The 19,522-nt window shown below is 43.9% G+C and overlaps 3 protein-coding genes across 11 annotated transcripts in view; 1 reads left to right on the forward strand and 2 right to left on the reverse strand.

Annotated features, from left to right (window-relative positions):
- CCDC81 (coiled-coil domain containing 81) overlaps positions 1-19,522 on the reverse strand; it is a 367,311-nt gene that overhangs the window by 242,274 nt on the left and 105,515 nt on the right. The window lies entirely within an intron of this gene.
- The window catches only part of PICALM (phosphatidylinositol binding clathrin assembly protein), a 107,214-nt gene continuing 88,788 nt past the window's right edge, over positions 1,097-19,522 (forward strand). For 6 of the 9 annotated variants that reach the window (XM_063430994.1, XM_063431007.1, XM_063431002.1 and 3 more), the window contains exon 1: positions 1,098-1,373. In XM_063430994.1, the coding sequence (XP_063287064.1) occupies positions 1,244-1,373 (130 nt within the window). In that variant the 5' untranslated portion in view covers positions 1,098-1,243. Of the gene's footprint in view, positions 1,374-19,522 lie in introns of all 9 variants that reach the window. The other 3 variants (XM_063430989.1, XM_063430981.1, XM_063431023.1) reach the window with 2 other exon arrangements.
- On the reverse strand, positions 13,437-16,739 carry LOC134600993 (uncharacterized; the record flags this gene model as incomplete). The annotated part of the gene is made up of 2 exons (XM_063445406.1): positions 13,437-15,464; positions 16,275-16,739. Coding segments are annotated over 2 exons (2,493 nt in total), but the record flags the coding sequence as incomplete, so codon positions are not given.

Below are 19,522 nucleotides of genomic sequence, written 5' to 3' on the forward strand. Positions count from 1 at the left end.
ACACACAGTTACAGTCAGTCACACATATAGTTACAAGCAGACAGTCACACACGCTGAGTTACAGGTAGACAGTCACATAGTTACAGGCATACAGTCACACACACACAGAAACTCAGTTACAGGCATACAGTCACTCACACACACACAGTTACAGTCAGTCACACATATAGTTACAAACAGACAGTCACACACGCTGAGTTACAGGTAGACAGTCACATAGTTACAGGCATACAGTCACTCACACACACACAGTTACAGGCAGAGAGTCACATGCAGTGACAGGCAGACAGTCACACAAGCAGACAGTAACACACACAGGCAAACAGTGACACACAGGCAGACAATGACACACAGACAATATGTGACACACAGGTAGACACTCACACGCACATGCACACACACACATGCAGACAGTGAAACACAGACACACGCAGTCAGTCACACACACAGAATGAATGTTTGGATTCAGTCTGTCTGTGTTTTTGCTTGGTCAGTCAGACTGTGTGAGTCAGGGGGCGGGATCTCAGTCAGTATGTCTGGCTGGTGGGTTCAGTCAGACTGAGTCAGGGGGCGGGGTGTGGGCGGGGATTCAGTCAGTATGTCTGGCTGGTGGGTTCAGTCAGACAGTCCGGGGGCGGGGTGTGGGCGGGGACTCAGTCAGTATGTCTGGCTGGTGGGTTCAGTCAGACAGTCAGGGGACGGGGTGTGGGCAGGGACTCAGTCAGTATGTCTGGCTGGTGGGTTCAGTCAGACTCTGTGAGTCAGGGGGCGGGGTGTGGGCGGGGGTTCAGTCAGACAGTCAGGGGGCGGGGACTCAGTCAGTATGTCTGGCTGGTGGGTTCAGTCAGACTGTGTGAGTCAGGGGGCGGGGTGTGGGCGGAGCCTCGGTCAGTCGCTGTGTGCCCTCTTGTCTGACAGCTAGTTACAGGGCGGGGTGTGGGCGTGGTCTCAGTCAGTATGTCTGGCGGGTTAAGTCAGATTTTGTTAGCTATAGGGCGGGGTGTGAAAGGTAGAGGGCGTGGTGTGGGCGGAGCGTTCTGCCAGTCAGGCGAGTCTCCCAGCGAGTGGGCGTGTCTGCGCACGGCCGCCGCCCCGCCCCTGGTCACGTGGTGCCGCCGGTCTCCCAGTGAGGTGGAGCAGGTCCGCCATTTCCCTGCAGTTGCCCCCGTGACTGACACTCCGCTCCGGGAACCCGCGGGGCCCGATCCGGCCGTGTGAGAGCCAGGCCCAGCCCGGAGCCGCCATGTCCGGCCAGAGCATCACGGACCGCATCACGGCGGCACAGCACAGCGTCACCGGCTCCGCCGTGTCCAAGACCGTGTGCAAGGCCACCACCCACGAGATCATGGGCCCCAAGAAGAAACACCTGGACTGTGAGTACCGCCGGCCTCCCAGCGGGGGCTACAAGGGGCTCACACTGGACTACACTTCCCATGGTGCATCACTCCGCACAGGGCTGCCAGAGCATCATGGGATCGCTGGCAGTGCATCATGGGAAGGGTAGTTCCCTGCAGCTGGAGTGCCACAGGAGTATGGTGTCCTGGGGGAGAGGCTGAGCATTGTGGGTGCTGTGCTCCATCTCTGCATGTATGGGGACAGTGTGAGAGAAGGGCTGCTCCTTGCTGATCAATCAATCTCTGCTAATCAATAATCAGCATTATTCACATGTATTGGGACAGTGTGACAGAAGGGCTGCTCTTGGCTGGCCAATCAATTAATCCCTGCTAATCAATAATCAGCATTATTCGCATGTATTGGGACAGTGTGACAGAAGGGCTGCTCCTGGCTGGCCAATCAATCAATCACTGCTAATCAATAATCAGCATTATTCACATGTATTGGGATAGTGTGAGAGAAGGGCTGCTCCTGGGTGGCCAATCAATCAATCACTGCTAATCAATAATCGGCATTATTCACATGTATTGGGATAGTGTGAGAGAAGGGCTGCTCCTGGCTGGCCAATCAATCACTGCTAATCAATAATCGGCATTATTCACATGTATTGGGATAGTGAGAGAGAAGGGCTGCTCCTGGCTGGCCAATCACTGCTAATCAATAATCAGCATTATTCACATGTATTATGGGGGTTGGATTGCTGTATTCCCATAGTTTGTATGGAGACAGGTCCAGATACATTGTTGTTGTTTCTAGTGGTGCTAGTTACCTTCAGAAATGTAAATTGATATGTCTGGGTTTAATTTGTCTGAGGGTACTCTTGGGTACAGGCCTAACTTACTGCTCTGCAGGGCTGATGGGGTCCTATGGGTCTTTATTACCCTGAAGAGCTTGTTAGGGCTCTGTCTCTCTTTGAAGATTGGGTAGGCTATGTCTTAATGCAAGGGCTCCTGCATGGTTTCTGATGCTCTCATGGGGCAGTTGAGTACTTGGCATAGTGGGGCTCTGCTGATGGTAAATGATTACTTATTATTTTACATAGTATCAGCATGTTTCACAGTGCTGTGCAATATATCCGGGTTATAGGCTAGGTGCATTGGAGGGCCACTTCAATTGGAACTCCTGTTTGGAATGAGGTCCTGTCTTGATGTTGAGTGAGAAGTCTAGTAGATGCCACATTGTTGTTGTTTTTGTGGTGATTGTCTGCCTGTAGTGAGAAACCACGTGTTTGTTCAAAGATCGATACATTTGCTTTATGGTCGGTAAAGAAAGAATGTATACTTTATTACTTTTGTTTTTCTTGGAATGTTGGCAATGTCAAAAACTTCATTCCACTCTCCTGTATGTTGCTCCATTTTTACGTGGCTGCAGGCTATAATCCCAAATAACATCTGCTCCTGATAGTTTGTAACATCTGACGACATGCATCCGTGTAATCCATGGATTTTAGCTTCAGCCAATAACACATGCTATTCCATCAGCTTCATTTATGCCAGGGTTCTGGTGGTCTCCCGTCACCACACTTTGGGCCTTATACTGCCAAGCCACCTTCGACATCTTGAGAGTACAGTATATAGAGCTCCCCTGAGTGGGTTATGATCAATTAGTTTAATATCCATTCCAGAATAATGTCTGTAATACACCAAAAGCACTTGTTATATTATCTTTTGACATTTCTTTTTAAAGAGTCTTTTTTTGTTTGTTTTGTCAAAACCACAATATTAAAAGATGAAAGTTACGGTAATACGTGTGCGCATCATGTTGATTCAGAGAAATATGATTAATATTCTGAAGTCCAGAAGCATATATCGTTAATTTTTTTTTTCTTTCTCTGACTTGTGGCTTATTTGCACACGGTTTTAAAATGGGATACCTTCTTATGGATTACCAGCATTAAAGGGACACTATAGGCACTCAGATCATTTCATTGAATTGAATTGGGTACATTGTGCTCTTTAACTCTGTTTAACTCTGCAAAACAACACTGAATGTCCTCACACTGTGCATGGGGACATCCAGGGGCTTAAAATTCCCCCCAGGAAAGCATTGGTTCAATGCTTTCCTGTGGGGAAGGCCTAATACGAGCTTGCTGCGCATGCACATTATTTTGCCCCTCGGCACTGATAGATGAGGAGGAGATGATGGTAATAATAATAAAGTATTTAACCAGGAAAGGTACATTCAGATCACTCTGGTTTTCATGTACGTCCTGGGGATGTTACCTTAGTCCAACATCCAGGGGTTGTTACTAGAGCCAACGCTGGTGGAACTTGGCACTGGAATAAGTTGAGTATTAAAAAAAAATATATATATATTTTTTTTTTGCCATTTCCTTGCTGGTGGGGAAGGGCAGAGTAACACTTTAGCATTAGGAATACAGTTTTGTATTCCTAACATAAAGTGTTTCTTTTAAGTAGGAGCAAACATTATGGATTTAAAGGGTTACTCTAAGTACTATAGCCACATCAATTTGCTGAAATGGTTATAGTGCAAGGTTTCTGCCTGAGCAGCACTTCTGCTAGAAATGTTGCCATTAACACAATATATTTATTTTCTTACTGAAAGGAACACTTCAATCATCATAAGTACTACAGCGCACTCTCAGCCAGTGAAGTAAGGCCCGTATTGCAGGGCTTAACACATGTGAGCTAAGGAAAGATCCTGCTTAGAAACGTCTGACTCTTAGTAGTGGAGGCCCAGCTGACTCCAGGTAATTACACTTAAAGTGCCAGAGAACTCCAGCACACTACCCACTATAGAGAGCTGTATTGCTTATGGTACTTGGAGTGTTTTAAATGGAGCTCCTGTCAATCAGCAACTTTTATTTCTGAGCTGGCTGTCATTTTTATTCAAGTTTTTTTCATGTGACGTCAGCATGCTGCATGCACAACGTGTGCTGCACCCTCTCTTCGACTTCGGAACGGCAGATCTTCCACAAGGTTACCATGACCAAGTCCCCTATGTGTAAGTTGACAGCAGGCATAGCACTACTGCAATCAGTTTACCTTTGTAAAAATACCCATCATAAATGATGCCCCAGCGTCAGTTTTGCCATGCACCAGAAATGATGCCCCAGCGTCAGTTTTGCCATGTACCAGAAATGCTGCCCCTGCGTCAGCTTTGCCATGCACCAGAAATGCTGCCCTTGCGTCAGCTTTGCCATGCACCAGAAATGCTGCCCCTGCGTCAGCTTTGCCATGCACCAGAAATGCTGCCCCTGCGTCAGCTTTGCCATGCACCAGAAATGCTGCCCCTGCGTCAGCTTTGCCATGCACCAGAAATGCTGCCCCTGCGTCAGCTTTGCCATGCACCAGAAATGCTGCCCCTGCGTCAGCTTTGCCATGCACCAGAAATGCTGCCCCTGCGTCAGCTTTGCCATGCACCAGAAATGCTGCCCCTGCGTCAGCTTTGCCATGCACCAGAAATGCTGCCCCTGCGTCAGTTTTGACCAGCTCGCTTCATTCTGCACACATCTCTCTGACCTAGCATCTTTCACCTGTGTCATTCTAGTACCGGTTTCAAATAAAAGTATGTTGGTTGTGACTGGGGTTTTATATATTTTTTTTACTTTTGATTTTTGACACCACGTCTGTTTTGACAGACATACATCTGGGCAATTAATTATGTCAGGGGGTAATCCAATTTAAACTTGGGATCAGCTCTTTTTGTTGTTCTTTCAATCCTATAAGTGAATTATTCTCACTGTGTGTGTTTATTTTTCTGGTTTTTGATACACTTTAGTCCGTGACATTGTTTTTTGTCTTTCTGTAATCCCTGACCTGGCTAGTGCTGACCCTGATTATGTTTGTTTTTCCTGATTTTGTATTCTAGTTAGTATATTTGACCTTGGTGTTAGTCACTGTAGTTCTTTAGTTTGAGAGAGACACTATCTGAAAACAATAGCTTATTCACAATGTCCAAATTATGCAAGCAGATGGTTATGGCCAGATGAGGGAAATGAAAAAGGAACCAACTTATAATGGTTTTCAATCGGGAGTCCACTTCAGCCACTGCAGTCGGTGCTACAGTCCCAACAGAAAAACTGTCCAACCAAATTCCTTGACACTGGTATTGGACTACCCATCAGCATATTTGGATATGCAGTGAATTATCACAGACTTTAAGTAGTTAGGATGACTCGTTGATTGAGTGCACTAAGAATGCAGACAGAAAACTGCCCAAACGCATAACCGTTGCTATGCCAAAGGCCTAGCAGTTGCAGGAACTCACACTTTAGGTTGGTGATGGTGAGGGCTTGTTGCCTTTGTCAAGTTTTTTGGCACAAACATCGTTGGTAGATCTGTGGGGGCCAGTGTTTGGCAAAATGCATTCACTCACAATGGTTAGTTAGGCCTCGCCACCATACTAATGTAACTATTTTGGCCGAAAACGTAGTAAATAAACTATTATTAAGTATGATTGATATTCAATAATAATAATAATAAAAACTTCCAGGAAGCCTGCCATTTAATTTGAGTGCTGGTAACATTTTATTATTTTTTAATTTTTGCTTGGTTGTGCTTGGTTACAACAAGGCTGGTGTCATTAACAGAGGTTTACGATTCTTTAATATTTTTTATACTTAATTTCAAATGTTGTGATGTTTAGATGTTGTAAGAAGGAATACTTTAAAAAATCTATGTATTTTCTTTGATCCATTTTTAAAAAAACACATTTTTTTAGTTTGTTACATTTAATGAAACAATTTACATTTTTTTTTTACATTTTTTTTTAAAAATTATAGATTTTTTTGGCGAAAGTTGCACTTTATCTGTGTGAGTATAGCCATGTTGGGTCAAACTCTGCTGTTATCTGACTAACTGCTGCTCAACCTACCTTGCCTGCAAGACATGTTAGACTGAGCTAAAGTTGGTCCAATTGCAGCTGTCAGACCCAATATGACTGCTCGGGTAGATGGTTCCATTTTCTCATATAAACGCCATTTTAAAAAAAGTCAAATAATTGCTTCAGATACATAGAGCCAGGCCCAGCTTGGCATATTTTTGACTATTTATAGCAGTGCTAATTTCAATAGAAATAATTCCTTCTGTAATTACTTGAGTTTCTTTCCCCCTTCATCCATTATTTGCACTGGGCTAGTGTACATCTGCTCCCCCCTCTCTCTGTGAGGTGTACTACAACTCATTGAGAACCAAAGGGACACGCGTGTCTGCAGCTCCATGAGAAGCCACTGATTTGGGTATTCAACTGAAAGAGGGCAGGGTTTGCAATGGCTGCAGACAGCAGGTGTGCAGGTTTTGCAAGCTATTTTAACATATCACCTCCCCGAAGTAAATATGCAGGAAAAAATGCATGCTTGTTTTTTTTTTTTTTTTTTTTTTTTTTTAATATATAAATAAAAATGAAATTATTTTTACTCCTAGCACCATTACCGCTACTCCCACCCTCTCCCCACTTCATTTAAGTACCAAAAGACTGTCATAACTGAGAACGTTTGAAGGTCTGTTATCCCTGAGTAGGGTTTCTAACAGTGCCCTAGAAAATGAGAGATCATGTTTGCTATGAGGTCTGTTTTTAAGCTTTTCAGGGAGAAAACCCATGCACCCAGAGTAAAGTTTGTGAGCAGTCTTAATTAATCAAAGCAACATATCAGCTCTGCTTTCGAGCCTCAAGCATAACCCATAACGATGCCACACAATTAAAACACTTATTGTTTGAGGGGGAGGAAACCGTACAAGGCGTAATGACATTGTATCATTGTAACTAATATCAACACTATACATCTCATTGGACAAACATTTAATTTTGTGTTTAGATCCACTGAGCTAAACAACCAGGAACTAACACAACCTGCTGTAACAAGGTTCCTTTACAAAAGTGTCAATTTCTATAAAAACCAGCACTTTTTGTAAAATGCAAAAGAGGACACAGTCTTCAAACCTAAGCAGCCCAGCAAGCTAACGTGCTTTAGGTGTGAGAACTGCCCCCATTTATCCTATTTATGTTCTGCTAATCTATGTACATGCAATAAACAACTTTAAGTTGTTCTCCACATTTGAGTGATTTAAACAAAAAGATAATTAATTCACCTTGCAATAATAATGTTTTATCTAGTTATGTATTGTAATGGTATATAGCAGAATCAGTTCTGATATAACTGTTTAACCCCTTAAGGACCAAACTTCTGGAATAAACGGGAATCATGACATGTCACACATGTCATGTGTCCTTAAGGGGTTAAATAATCTGGAAAGTTATTCTATATATTAAATGTTCATCTGTTTACAAATACTAAAGATTATAACACTCACCAAGAATGAGTCTGTAAATTAAAAAAAAAAAAATTCTGACTAGTGATTTAAATTGTATTTTCCATCTACCGTACTTCATATAAATCAAATCCTTCCTTATCTTACAATATCTCAGTATGATGTGAAACACACAAGGCGGGACTGTCATAATGACTTGATGTACTTTTTTCTTTAAGTGCTATTTGTTCAGCGGCTATGTGACCGGTAGTTCTGAGCTCTCAAGTGGACTGTTATACAGAATAGGATTTAATGGACGGTCAGTCTGCTGTGTTTGACAGATGTTAAATCTGCAGTCTGTTCCAGTTAATTTTTTTTTTTTTCACATGTCTTTCTAGAAATCGTCTTTGTTATGGAACAATTTTAATATCTTAATCCTGCTGCCGGTTCCTAGGTCTATGCAGTGTCTCTAATGCTTATCTTAAGCAGTTCTTCAAAGCTTCCCTTCCTTAACCTATCCAATGCCAATCTCCCAAGTTATTCTATTTACATGGCACTCACAACGTTGATGTCCCTGCTTCCTATGTTTAAAACTCTTTTGTTTATGCACACGTTTCTTACTTAAATGCATATCATAAACTTTCACTTTCAGATTAATACGTACACATTCCGGTTGCCAATTATGTTAAATAATGTTTACACTTTGCAATACTCTGTGCTATGGGTGGAATTTGGAGACACCTGAGCATGTGGATTTTACATAGCTAAGGGCTGGCAAAGCGTCATAGCAATTATCTAAATACTCCATGCTGTAAAGGTGATCATTGTGTGCAATCTGATAATTTAACAAGAACTTTGAGGTTGCAATGTATCTTCATTTGTTTATATTTAGTTTCTTCAGTTTTGGACTTTATAATTTCTACAGCATTGAAAGCATTTCTTGAGACCATCCATGTTGATAATCCGTGAGTGGCTGCCTACTGATTTATTATTGGTGTGTGGCTAAAGCTAAAATAAAATAGCTATAGATCTCAAAGGAATTCTTGAAGTACCCTAGCCACTACATCCTGCTGTAATGGTGTCGAGTGCCCTGGACAAGTCACCATTTTAGAACAGATTGACGACGTACTTTGATCCTGTCTGGCAAAAACAGCTGCATTTGCCACAACAGAACAGCGCTCATTGGCTGAGAGCCATGCTTTATTCCACAGAGACACGTGGCTTCCATTGCTGAAGACCTGATGTGGTGCAGGCACCCAGATGTCTTCTTTAGTCTGTAAAAGCAAATATCAAGGTATTGTCAGCCATTGAATGGCACATAAATGTTTGTGTAATATAACTTTCCCTCTGTATTGTAGGGAAAAAATATAACCAGCTGCTGGGCTAATCACCAGCTTGGCATTCCGACCTGTCCAGTATGATGTTCTTCTGGTCCCTGGGATCTATTATTTTCATCTTCTGTTGGTCCAAATTGGCGGGATCGGTTGTTGGGCAAAGACTAGTTTGATGTCCAATAATTCGATAAGATGTATGGATGGTGTTAACCCTTTAAGGACCAGTGACAGAATAACAACAAGCACACTTTTAATGATCCTTTACCAAAATGGAATGTCCCATTCGTTTAACAATTGCAGTGTGCTGTAGATATAAGCAGGACATTCTATACTAGTGATACCGGAGAAACTGACGGAAGCCAAGCACAGAGAGATGGACACAGGTTTCTTCAGGAAGGAAGAGATTCTTTATTGGATCACCGATCGGGACTCAGAGGGACTAGCGTCACCAAAATACAGCAAAGTCTGAGTACTGAATACATAGAGTACATTCCTTATATAGCACTGTAGCTCCTCCCACAATTAACTACACCCACACATACCCTTAACCTATTTAATGAATAGAGTCTAAACTCATCCATCCGGTCTAACCACGTGGCTCATCTGATACAAAGGAGAGGGACGCGTAATTCCAGTTCTTACATTCCTGCACCTGGTCAGTACAGTGATGACAGTATCTTAGCTACGTGTTATTAACTAACTGATACTACAAACACATATACATACATATGCCTTGTGGCAATCTTAGCCTGCTTAAACTTGTATTTTACTGGAATTACATCACATTCCCCCCTTTGATGCCTCTGATATTTCACAATTACTTGAGGCATCACTTAACCTTGGTTTGCATATACCTCAGGTTACCATGAACCAGACCAGACTTATCTTATGATGTGAATCTTCAACACTCATCTTCCTGCATTGGTTCTCCCTGATCTAGAGCCTTATACTTATATATCGCCATTATCTGTGCAGCAGCCTTCCTCTCTGCTATACTTCCTATCAGGCTTTGCACAGACCTAACTACTAAGGGTATAAGACACGGTAGGAGTAGACACAACAGTAAAATCAGTAGGACTCCACCTACCACTGCCTTAAGCCCTCCAAACCACTCATACCAGCTACCAAACCAACTACTTGGATTGTACCCTTTCCATACCTGAGTAGGCACATGCGCTAGTTTAACCATATGGCTAGTAAGCTCAGCTATTGCTTGCCCTTCGTCATCTATTTGAAGACAGCAATTACTTAGGTTAAACTTCCCACATACACCTCCCTCTACTGCCAAAAGGTAATCCAAGGCTAATCTATTTTGGTAGACTGCTGTCCTCATCCTGGTGTTATGCTTCGCTAGAAGATTGAGCGCTTGTGATGTCTCATTTGTGATAATCTCAACCACCGCCTGTAATCTTATAATACGGTTGAGCATATAAATAGGGGTTCTATAACCAAAGGTACCATCCTCAGCCCACGTGGCTGGCCCATAGTAATCTATAATACGCTGGGGAGGCCATTCATCATCTTCCCAGGCGCCTATCTCTATGGGTCCCCTTTTCTTCCTATGATTCACATCATACACTTTAACACCTAAAGTCTCACCTGTTTCAATCGGTAACAAGAAGAAGGATGGTTTGAGCATACCCAACACACATGCCCCTTCCCAGTCCTGTGGCAGCTCCGAATAGGCTTTCTTACCACAGATCCAGTACAAATTTGCTGGGGCTCTCCAAGTAGATGTGATGGATAGATCAAACCACACATCCTTTAAATTGGCATATCTAGCAAACGGGTTAGATGGTTCTGAGACATTTGAAGCCGACCACCAAGTTGTATTCTTTGTATCATCATCATAAGCTTTTTGCCCTAGACAAGTTAATTCTCCTACAGAAGTATTATACATTATTCCTTTCCTTGCTATGCAAACATAACCTATGATGGAGGTCTTTAATCTCCACTCAGATTTACCTCTAACACTCATATGATAATCGGCTTGTGTAGATATTAGTTGGTCAACTGCCTCAGAACCGGACATTACCTCCTTTGCTTCCCAAGGCCATTGGTCTCCCATGTTAGTACCTCCACACACATAGCAGTTGGTAACATTAAGACTACCGGCAATACTTTCAGCTAAATCGATGAACAGGTTTTTAGCATTATGGGGGATCTTATTATCTATACTCATCTCTTCGTAAAAGGAATGGTATACTTGATGAGTCTGGGAGGATACCGTATCAGTCTCTATTCCTATAAACAATAATGTCCCAGGATCTAAACCCGTCCCGTATATTTGAAACCCAAATAAATTTCCATACTTATCTAAGAACTTGTCGGGGTTATTAATGAGTATATGGACTGGGTTGCATTCCATAGACTTACAATAAGGGCTAGTCGGCAACTTAGTCACTATCATGTCTTTGTCTACTGTCTGTCCCCAAGTTGCCCACCCCACACAAGACCAATATGGACAAAAGTTATAATCTCTATTTGGGCATCTAGGACTTACATATTTATTTTTGCTACTGGGACAAATATATTTATCGTTAGACCCATACGTCCTCTCCCATCTAAGATCCCCACATACATTCCACGGTTTTCTACCACTTGATATCGCCTTACATGCATCAAATAGCAGAACACCCGAAGAATGTACGGATTCTAACACCGTCTTATTAATTAGGGTCCCCTGAGGATCTCCATTCCTGAGAGTCAACCAAATTGTACGAGGCTGATACTCCGGACTGAAGCACTTAGGTTCTCCTACTCCTAAATGGCACACACTATAATCTATATTTAAGTATCTACATCTCGATACATCTCCTTTACATTCGTATTGTGAATGCCAAATTAGGGTTTGGGAAATATGGTTACCTGTTCTCGTAGTCTTAATGCATACCTCACAGCTAGGAGTGTCGGTACCTCTACCTTCCTGAATATAAAAACACATATAAATAAACACTATCAAAAGCACATCTTTCGCCGTCATCCTCAGTCTTCGTCCGTGCGATGGCGCCTCAGCTTCCAGGATGTGAGGGGCTGCAGGGAATGGAGTTCTGCTCATCTTCACAGGTGTCCCTTCGAGACTTGCCTGGCTTATACACTATGTGATGGTAAGCGGACAGGCTTTATTATGGCCTTCTCACTCACACCTGTAACAATAAAATTTGTAATCCACAATAATTCCTCGTTACTCCGACTGAGTAGTGCGTTTTAACCGGATCTTGCAGGGATTCTCTGGATCTGCTGTAACTTGCCAAGAATCGACTGCTGCTGGTTTAACCCTGGAGTGATGTATCCACGGAGTCACTTCTGCTACTTTTATTGCTGTAGGGGTAGACAAAAGAACAACATAAGGACCTCTCCACTTGGGCCCTAACGGTACATTATTCCACTCTTTAATCCACACTTGATCTCCTGGATGATAACTATGAACAGGGGGATAAATATTCACAGGTAATCTATCTTGTACCCATTTCTGTACCTCCTCCATAGTCTTACCCAACTCTACAACCTGCTGCCGGGTAATTCCTTCTCCCAACTGACTCAAGTCCCCCCTTAAGTTACCAAGTACGGGAGGTGGTCGCCCATACATGATTTCAAAAGGAGAGAGGCCCATCCTTCTGGTAGGGGTACTGCGGATTCGCAATAAGGCTATAGGTAAGAGAACGTTCCACTTAAGTTGGGTTTCCTGACACATTTTAGCCAACTGGTTCTTTATAGTTCTATTCATTCTCTCTACCTTACCAGAACTCTGGGGTCTATATGCAGTATGAAGCCTCCACTTTATACCAAGCATATGAGTCAGTTGTTGTAGGCACTGATGAACAAAAGCTGGACCATTGTCCGATCCTATAGAACAGGGTAGTCCATATCGGGGTATTATTTCTCGTAGCAGGAATCTCACAACTTCTCCTGCTTTCTCTGTACGAGTAGGACATGCTTCTACCCAGCCTGAATAGGTGCACACAATTACCAGCAGGTAACGATGTCCACCCGACTTAGGCATCACTGTAAAGTCTATTTGTAGATCGGACATGGGGAGTCCCCCCATAAACTGAACTCCTGGTGGCTTTACTGGTCCTTGTCTTGCATTATTCTTAGCACACGTTACACATCTGCGTACAATGGCCTGAGTCAAGTTGGACAATCTTGGTATGTAGAAATGTTTTCTAAGAGATTCTTCAGTACTGTCTCTCCCAGAATGTGTCCCGTTGTGATAATTTTGGACAATTTCTACCGCTAGCGATGCTGGTATAACTATTCTTCCATCTTCTAGCTGATACCACTTGTTCTCCAGATACTTTCCCGGTTCAGTCTTTAACCACTCCTCTTCTTGAGCTGTATAAACTGGAGTCCATTGGGACAGTGGAGTTGGTATAAGAGCAGCTATATGCCCTACATACTCCTGTCTTCCTGATTCAGCAGCACGCTTAGCTGCACTATCTGCCATCCGATTTCCCTTGGTTACATCACCATCTCCTCTCAGATGCGCTCGACAATGTATGATACCGACTTCTTTCGGCTCCCACACTGCTTCCAATAGTTGTAGGATTTCGGCTGCGTACTTGATTTCTTTGCCTTCTGAATTCAGTAGTCCTCTTTCTTTATACAAAGCTCCGTGGGCATGAGTGGTTAAAAACGCATACTTAGAGTCCGTATAGATATTCACTCTTAAACCTTCAGCCAATTGTAACGCTCGTGTTAGTGCTATTAATTCTGCCTTTTGTGCTGATGTTCCTTTCGCCAGTGGCCGAGCTTCTATCACCTTGTCTATTGTTGTCACTGCATATCCTGCATAGCGGATCCCTTCTTTCACATAACTACTGCCGTCGGTGTAATATTGAACATCGGGGTTCTGGATGGGAAAATCACGAAGATCTGGTCTACTTGAGAATACTTCATCCATTACTTCCAAACAATCATGTTGACTTTCAGTAGGTTGTGGCAAAAGGGTAGCTGGATTTAAGGTGTTTACAGTCTCTAAATGCACTCTTGGGTTTTCACACAACATTGCTTGATACTTGGTCATACGGCTATTACTAAACCAATGATTTCCTTTGTAATCCAACAACGTCTGTACTGCATGTGGGACTCGTACATAAAGTTCTTGACCCAGAGTGAGTTTATCGGCTTCAGCTACTAGCAGGGCGGCTGCAGCTACGGCTCTTAGACAAGGTGGAAGTCCGCTGGCCACTGCATCCAATTGTTTAGACATGTAGGCAACAGGTCTTTGCCATGATCCCAAGTACTGTGTCAATACTCCCACAGCCATTCTTCTTTGCTCGTGTACATATAAGTAGAATGGTCGTGTGTGATCAGGTAGACCTAATGCTGGGGCACTCATCAAAGCCTTCTTCACATCTTCAAATGCCGTTTGCTGTTCTTGGGTCCATAAGAAGGGGTCGTGCTCTGTACCTTTGATAGCTGCGTACAGAGGTTTTGCTAGTATCGCATAACTGGGAATCCATATCCTACAGAAGCCTGCTGCCCCCAAGAATTCTCGCACTTGTCTTCTATTCTTGGGTATTGGTATTTGGCAGACAGCTTCTTTTCTCTCTGGCCCCATAATTCTTTGACCTTCAGAGATATGGAATCCTAGATACTTGACAGTTGGCAAACACAACTGAGCCTTCTTTCTAGACACCTTGTATCCTGCCTTCCAGAGAATATGTAGTAGATCGTGCGTTGCTTGCTGACAGATTTCTTTTGTAACTGCTGCTATCAACAAGTCATCTACATATTGTAACAATACACACTCTCCTGGGATGGACTCGAAATCCAATAGATCTTGACTTAGGGCTGAACCAAATAGGGTAGGTGAATTTTTAAACCCTTGGGGCAGTCTTGTCCAAGTCATTTGGCGTTTTGAGCCCGTTACAGCGTTCTCCCACTGGAAAGCGAAAATACATTGACTTTCTGCGGCAATTCGGAGGCAAAAGAAGGCATCTTTGAGATCTAAGACTGTGAAGTAAGTAGCCCCGCCCGGAATTAAAGCAAGCAGGTTATATGGATTGGGTACAACTGGATGTATACTAACAACCGCATCATTGACTGCTCTTAAGTCCTGCACAGGTCGATACTCATCTGTGCCGGGCTTTTGAACAGGCAGCAATGGGGTGTTCCAGGGGGAAGTACAGAATTTTAGGATACCATACCGTATGAACTTATCCAGATAGGATTGGATGTTCTTCTTAGCCTTCTGCGGGATGTGGTATTGTCTCAGGCTCACTGGATAAACCCCATGTTTCAGTTCAATTTTTATAGGTGGAATATTGCGGGCCAGTCCTGGTAGGTTGTTCTCTGCCCAAACTCCTGGTATGTTAAATAATGTCTCATCACTCCTAGGGTTTTGGCTAGTCAACACTGTATAAAGTCGCCACTCTTCTTCCTTTGGTACGGATAAAGTCATAATACCTGAAGGTCCATTAAACTTTAAAGATGTTGTTCCATCTGGTAGGAACGTAATCTGCGCTTGTAATTTGGATAGCATATCACGTCCCAGCAATTGGACTGGACATTCAGGCATATAAAGAAATTGGTGTTTTACTACGTGGCCTCCCAATGTACAGAGTCGACTTTTAAGAACCGGTCTTTCAGCACTTCTTCCAGTTGCTCCTATCACAGTAATAGTCCTTCCAGATGGAGGAGCAACTAGATTAGTCACCACTGAATGTTCAGCACCAGTGTCGATCATGAACGCACTCCTTTTCCCCCCTATTGATACATCGACCATAGGCTCCGCTCGACCAAGGGGGATGGAGCCCGGTCGGTATCAATAGTCCTCCATGACCGTGTCAGCCAATCCTACAAAGTCCCTACCTTCTCTATCGCGAGACCTTTGCGCTGCTGGAATATACCTGTCTTCCCTAACACTTCCTCTGTTCCCATTACTCCCTCTATAACCATTACTCCCTCCGGGACCTCCTCTACCTCTCACTCTGCCTCTAAAGTTTCCGTAGCCTGCCCTGGGTTGGTCTCTCTCGTACTGCTCTCTTTGCGGACATTCGTTCCTCCAATGCCCTTCTTCCTTGCAATACGCACACTGATCCCTACTCAAAGGCTCCCTACTCCATCTATTATTGCCTCTATCTGGGCCCCGTTTATCTACGCCTGCGATCGCTACCGCTAGCATATCAGCCTTTTTACGCATCTTGCGCTCCTCCTCTTTCTTGCTTTCTGTTTCCCTATTCATATAGACCTTATTAGCTACCTCCATTAGTTGGGAGATTGACATACCTGCAAACCCTTCTAACTTTTGTAGCTTGCGCTTAATATCTCCGTAAGCTTGGCTGACAAAGGCGGAGTTAACCATTCGGGAATTGTCTGCGTCTTCCGGATTAAAGGGGGTGTACAAGCGGTACGCCTCCAATAATCGGTCATAAAAGACACTGGGCGCTTCATCGCTTTTCTGGATCACCTCAACTGTCTTCGACATGTTAATGGCTTTCTTTCCTCCGGCTTTCATGCCAGCAATTATAGCGTCTCTATAGGCTCTGAGTTGAACCATATCAGCACCATTTACGTTCCAATCGGGATCGGTGTTGGGATAGTGTGTCGCGGCCCATGCTGCTGGATTAGCTTGGTTCAAAGCACGGGCTCTATCCTCTAATGCTTTAATGGCTGCTTGATTTATTCTTGTCCTTTCCTCATTGTTAAATAAAGTCATTAATAACTGCTGGCAATCAGCCCATGTCGGATTATGTGTCTGTACTATTGAGGTGAACAGATCAGTCATGGCTTGTGGTTTCTCAGTATACGAGGAATTATGGGTCTTCCAGTTTAAAAGGTCGGTAGTGGTGAAAGGGACATATACGAAGACAGGGTCAGCGTGTGCCATTTGACCTGCGGCATCGATATAAGCTGACCCGGGATTTAAGCGAAGAGGCATCTGATAGTGCTTTAATTGTTGGGCACCAGTCAACTGTCGGGTTTGGATGGGGCTACGTAGGGAAACGTCAGTCATGGGTTCCGGTCGGGGAGAAATAGGGTATGGGGATGTGGGAGTTTGGTTTTGGGAAAAGGAGGTAAATAAAACACTTCGGGCCGAGCTAGATGAAGCTTGACCGGAAGTCTGAAGTGGCGCCAAATCAGGATATTCGTTTCTAATGGGGGTGGGTTCTGGTTCCGGAAGGGGAGATTTAGTACGAGGGGGGGTGGATCCTGTACTGGAGGAGGAAGCGGAAGTGGATGAGGGTAATGAGGGAAGGGTTACAGGACTTCCTGTATTTGCGTCACTTCCTCTTACCGGAAAGTAAGGGGGCGGCAAAGGGATCTCGGACTCAGGGGGCGTGTCCAAAATGGGCCTAACACCAGCCCTAGTGGACGAACAAGTCCTAGCTACCATGAGGCGACACTGTTCCTCGTGGCATGTCCGGAGCCATTTTGGCGAGTCATTTACGGCCTGTCTCCAACAATCAATATAAGGAAACTGGCCGTAAAGTTCAGGCCTACCTGATACAGCCACGTGTAAGCGCTGTACCAGAGTTGGATCCAAACTGCCACGTGGCGGCCATGCCGCAACCAAAGTAGGCCACTCCCTAGTGCACAAAGTGACCAAACGTACAGGGGACATCTTAACCCCAAAATCACAAACTTTGAATCCCTTTTTAAAATTCTTAACCATACATCCTAAGGGATCCGGAATCGTTGACTGCGACGCACCCATATTTAACAGTGGAACGTCGTCGACAACGATTACTATACACGCGTACTATTCAACAGTCACACCCGTTTCCTCTGGCAACAGCACCACGTGGTACGGTTACCAAGTGAAACGTACACAATAACAATAAACACTCAGGGAATTCCCATACACACACAGCTGCTACACCAGTCACTATATAATCAATATTATGCCCTTTGGCGTAACTACACAGTCACCCACGCTATAATTCTCTATATACGAATTACCCGTCTATAACACACCCCAGTAACATCGTCTTTTACAAATAGCGGTTACAGTACGGTTAGCATAGGTCAAAGCACAAGTTAAGGTCACAATACAATTATTAGTGGTTATGGTGTTAAACATGCAATGGACGACAATGATTAGTACTTATTATATAATGTCAGTAAATATACAGGGTTATGGTACCGTGCACTATAATACAGCAACACACTATTAACACTCGCGCTATCTAACAAGATATACACTTTACTAAAACAATCGTTAACACATTTACAATTCCCAACTAAACTATTGGCCAGTACCTTGAATGGACTACCTAAAACTATATACACCCGTTTTGGTTAGCCACACTGCCCAATCACCACATATATAGCGAGCTAGAGAACCGAATTTACACAGACGCCTCTTAGTCGCACTATACAACGAGCTAGAGAACCGAATTTACACAGGCGCCTCTTAGTCGTACTATCAAAAGTCTAGTGGGTTCCAAATTTACACGCCTTCCCACTTAGCCCAGATAGGATGAGAACTAGCGAACCGAATTTACACAGGCGCCGCTTAGTCTCCCGGTCCCTCCGACCTAGCGAACGTAATATACACCCTAGAACGCTAGTCTAGACAAGACACCGGTGTCCGGCTAGGGCTATTTACACCAGGACCCCGCCTGACTAACCAAATCAAACGGTCTGACTAAAGAGCGTTCGATCGAGCGGTGCGCCTTCGCTCCTTCCCTCCGACAGAGGGGGCAGATACAGATTCAAAAACCCCTTTGGGCCTACCGCACAATCGGTATACCCCTAGCGGGTCCTGCCGTCTAAAACAGCAGTTATCTTACCTCCTCGTTCCTGAACCTGAGTTCACACTCATCGACGGGGACACCCCAGCACTTCTCACGTAGAGGCCGATGATCTCCTGGACAACAGACCAGTGGCGCCGAGACGAAGGGAGGTCCACGCAGAAGTTCAGGGGTGCAGCCGTAGAGAACGTGGGCAAAGATAGACCGTCTCACGCCTCTGCCTCTCAGCTACCGTTGAACGATGAGCTTCCCGGCCAATGCACCAAATGATACCGGAGAAACTGACGGAAGCCAAGCACAGAGAGATGGACACAGGTTTCTTCAGGAAGGAAGAGATTCTTTATTGGATCACCGATCGGGACTCAGAGGGACTAGCGTCACCAAAATACAGCAAAGTCTGAGTACTGAATACATAGAGTACATTCCTTATATAGCACTGTAGCTCCTCCCACAATTAACTACACCCACACATACCCTTAACCTATTTAATGAATAGAGTCTAAACTCATCCATCCGGTCTAACCACGTGGCTCATCTGATACAAAGGAGAGGGACGCGTAATTCCAGTTCTTACATTCCTGCACCTGGTCAGTACAGTGATGACAGTATCTTAGCTACGTGTTATTAACTAACTGATACTACAAACACATATACATACATATGCCTTGTGGCAATCTTAGCCTGCTTAAACTTGTATTTTACTGGAATTACATCACACTAGCACAGGTACTTTAGAGATATTATTCTTATGGGTTATGTTAATCCTCCAATAAAGAAATGTATGTTCTTTTTTTTATATTAATATTTTAGATCACTGCCCCCCCTTTATTAAAAAAGAAACAAAACCTTCTATTTCCAACTCTTAAAGCAACCTGATCGTCCT

This window comes from Pelobates fuscus, chromosome 1 (assembly GCF_036172605.1).
Source record: "Pelobates fuscus isolate aPelFus1 chromosome 1, aPelFus1.pri, whole genome shotgun sequence".
NCBI classification, from domain to species: Eukaryota; Metazoa; Chordata; class Amphibia; order Anura; family Pelobatidae; genus Pelobates; species Pelobates fuscus.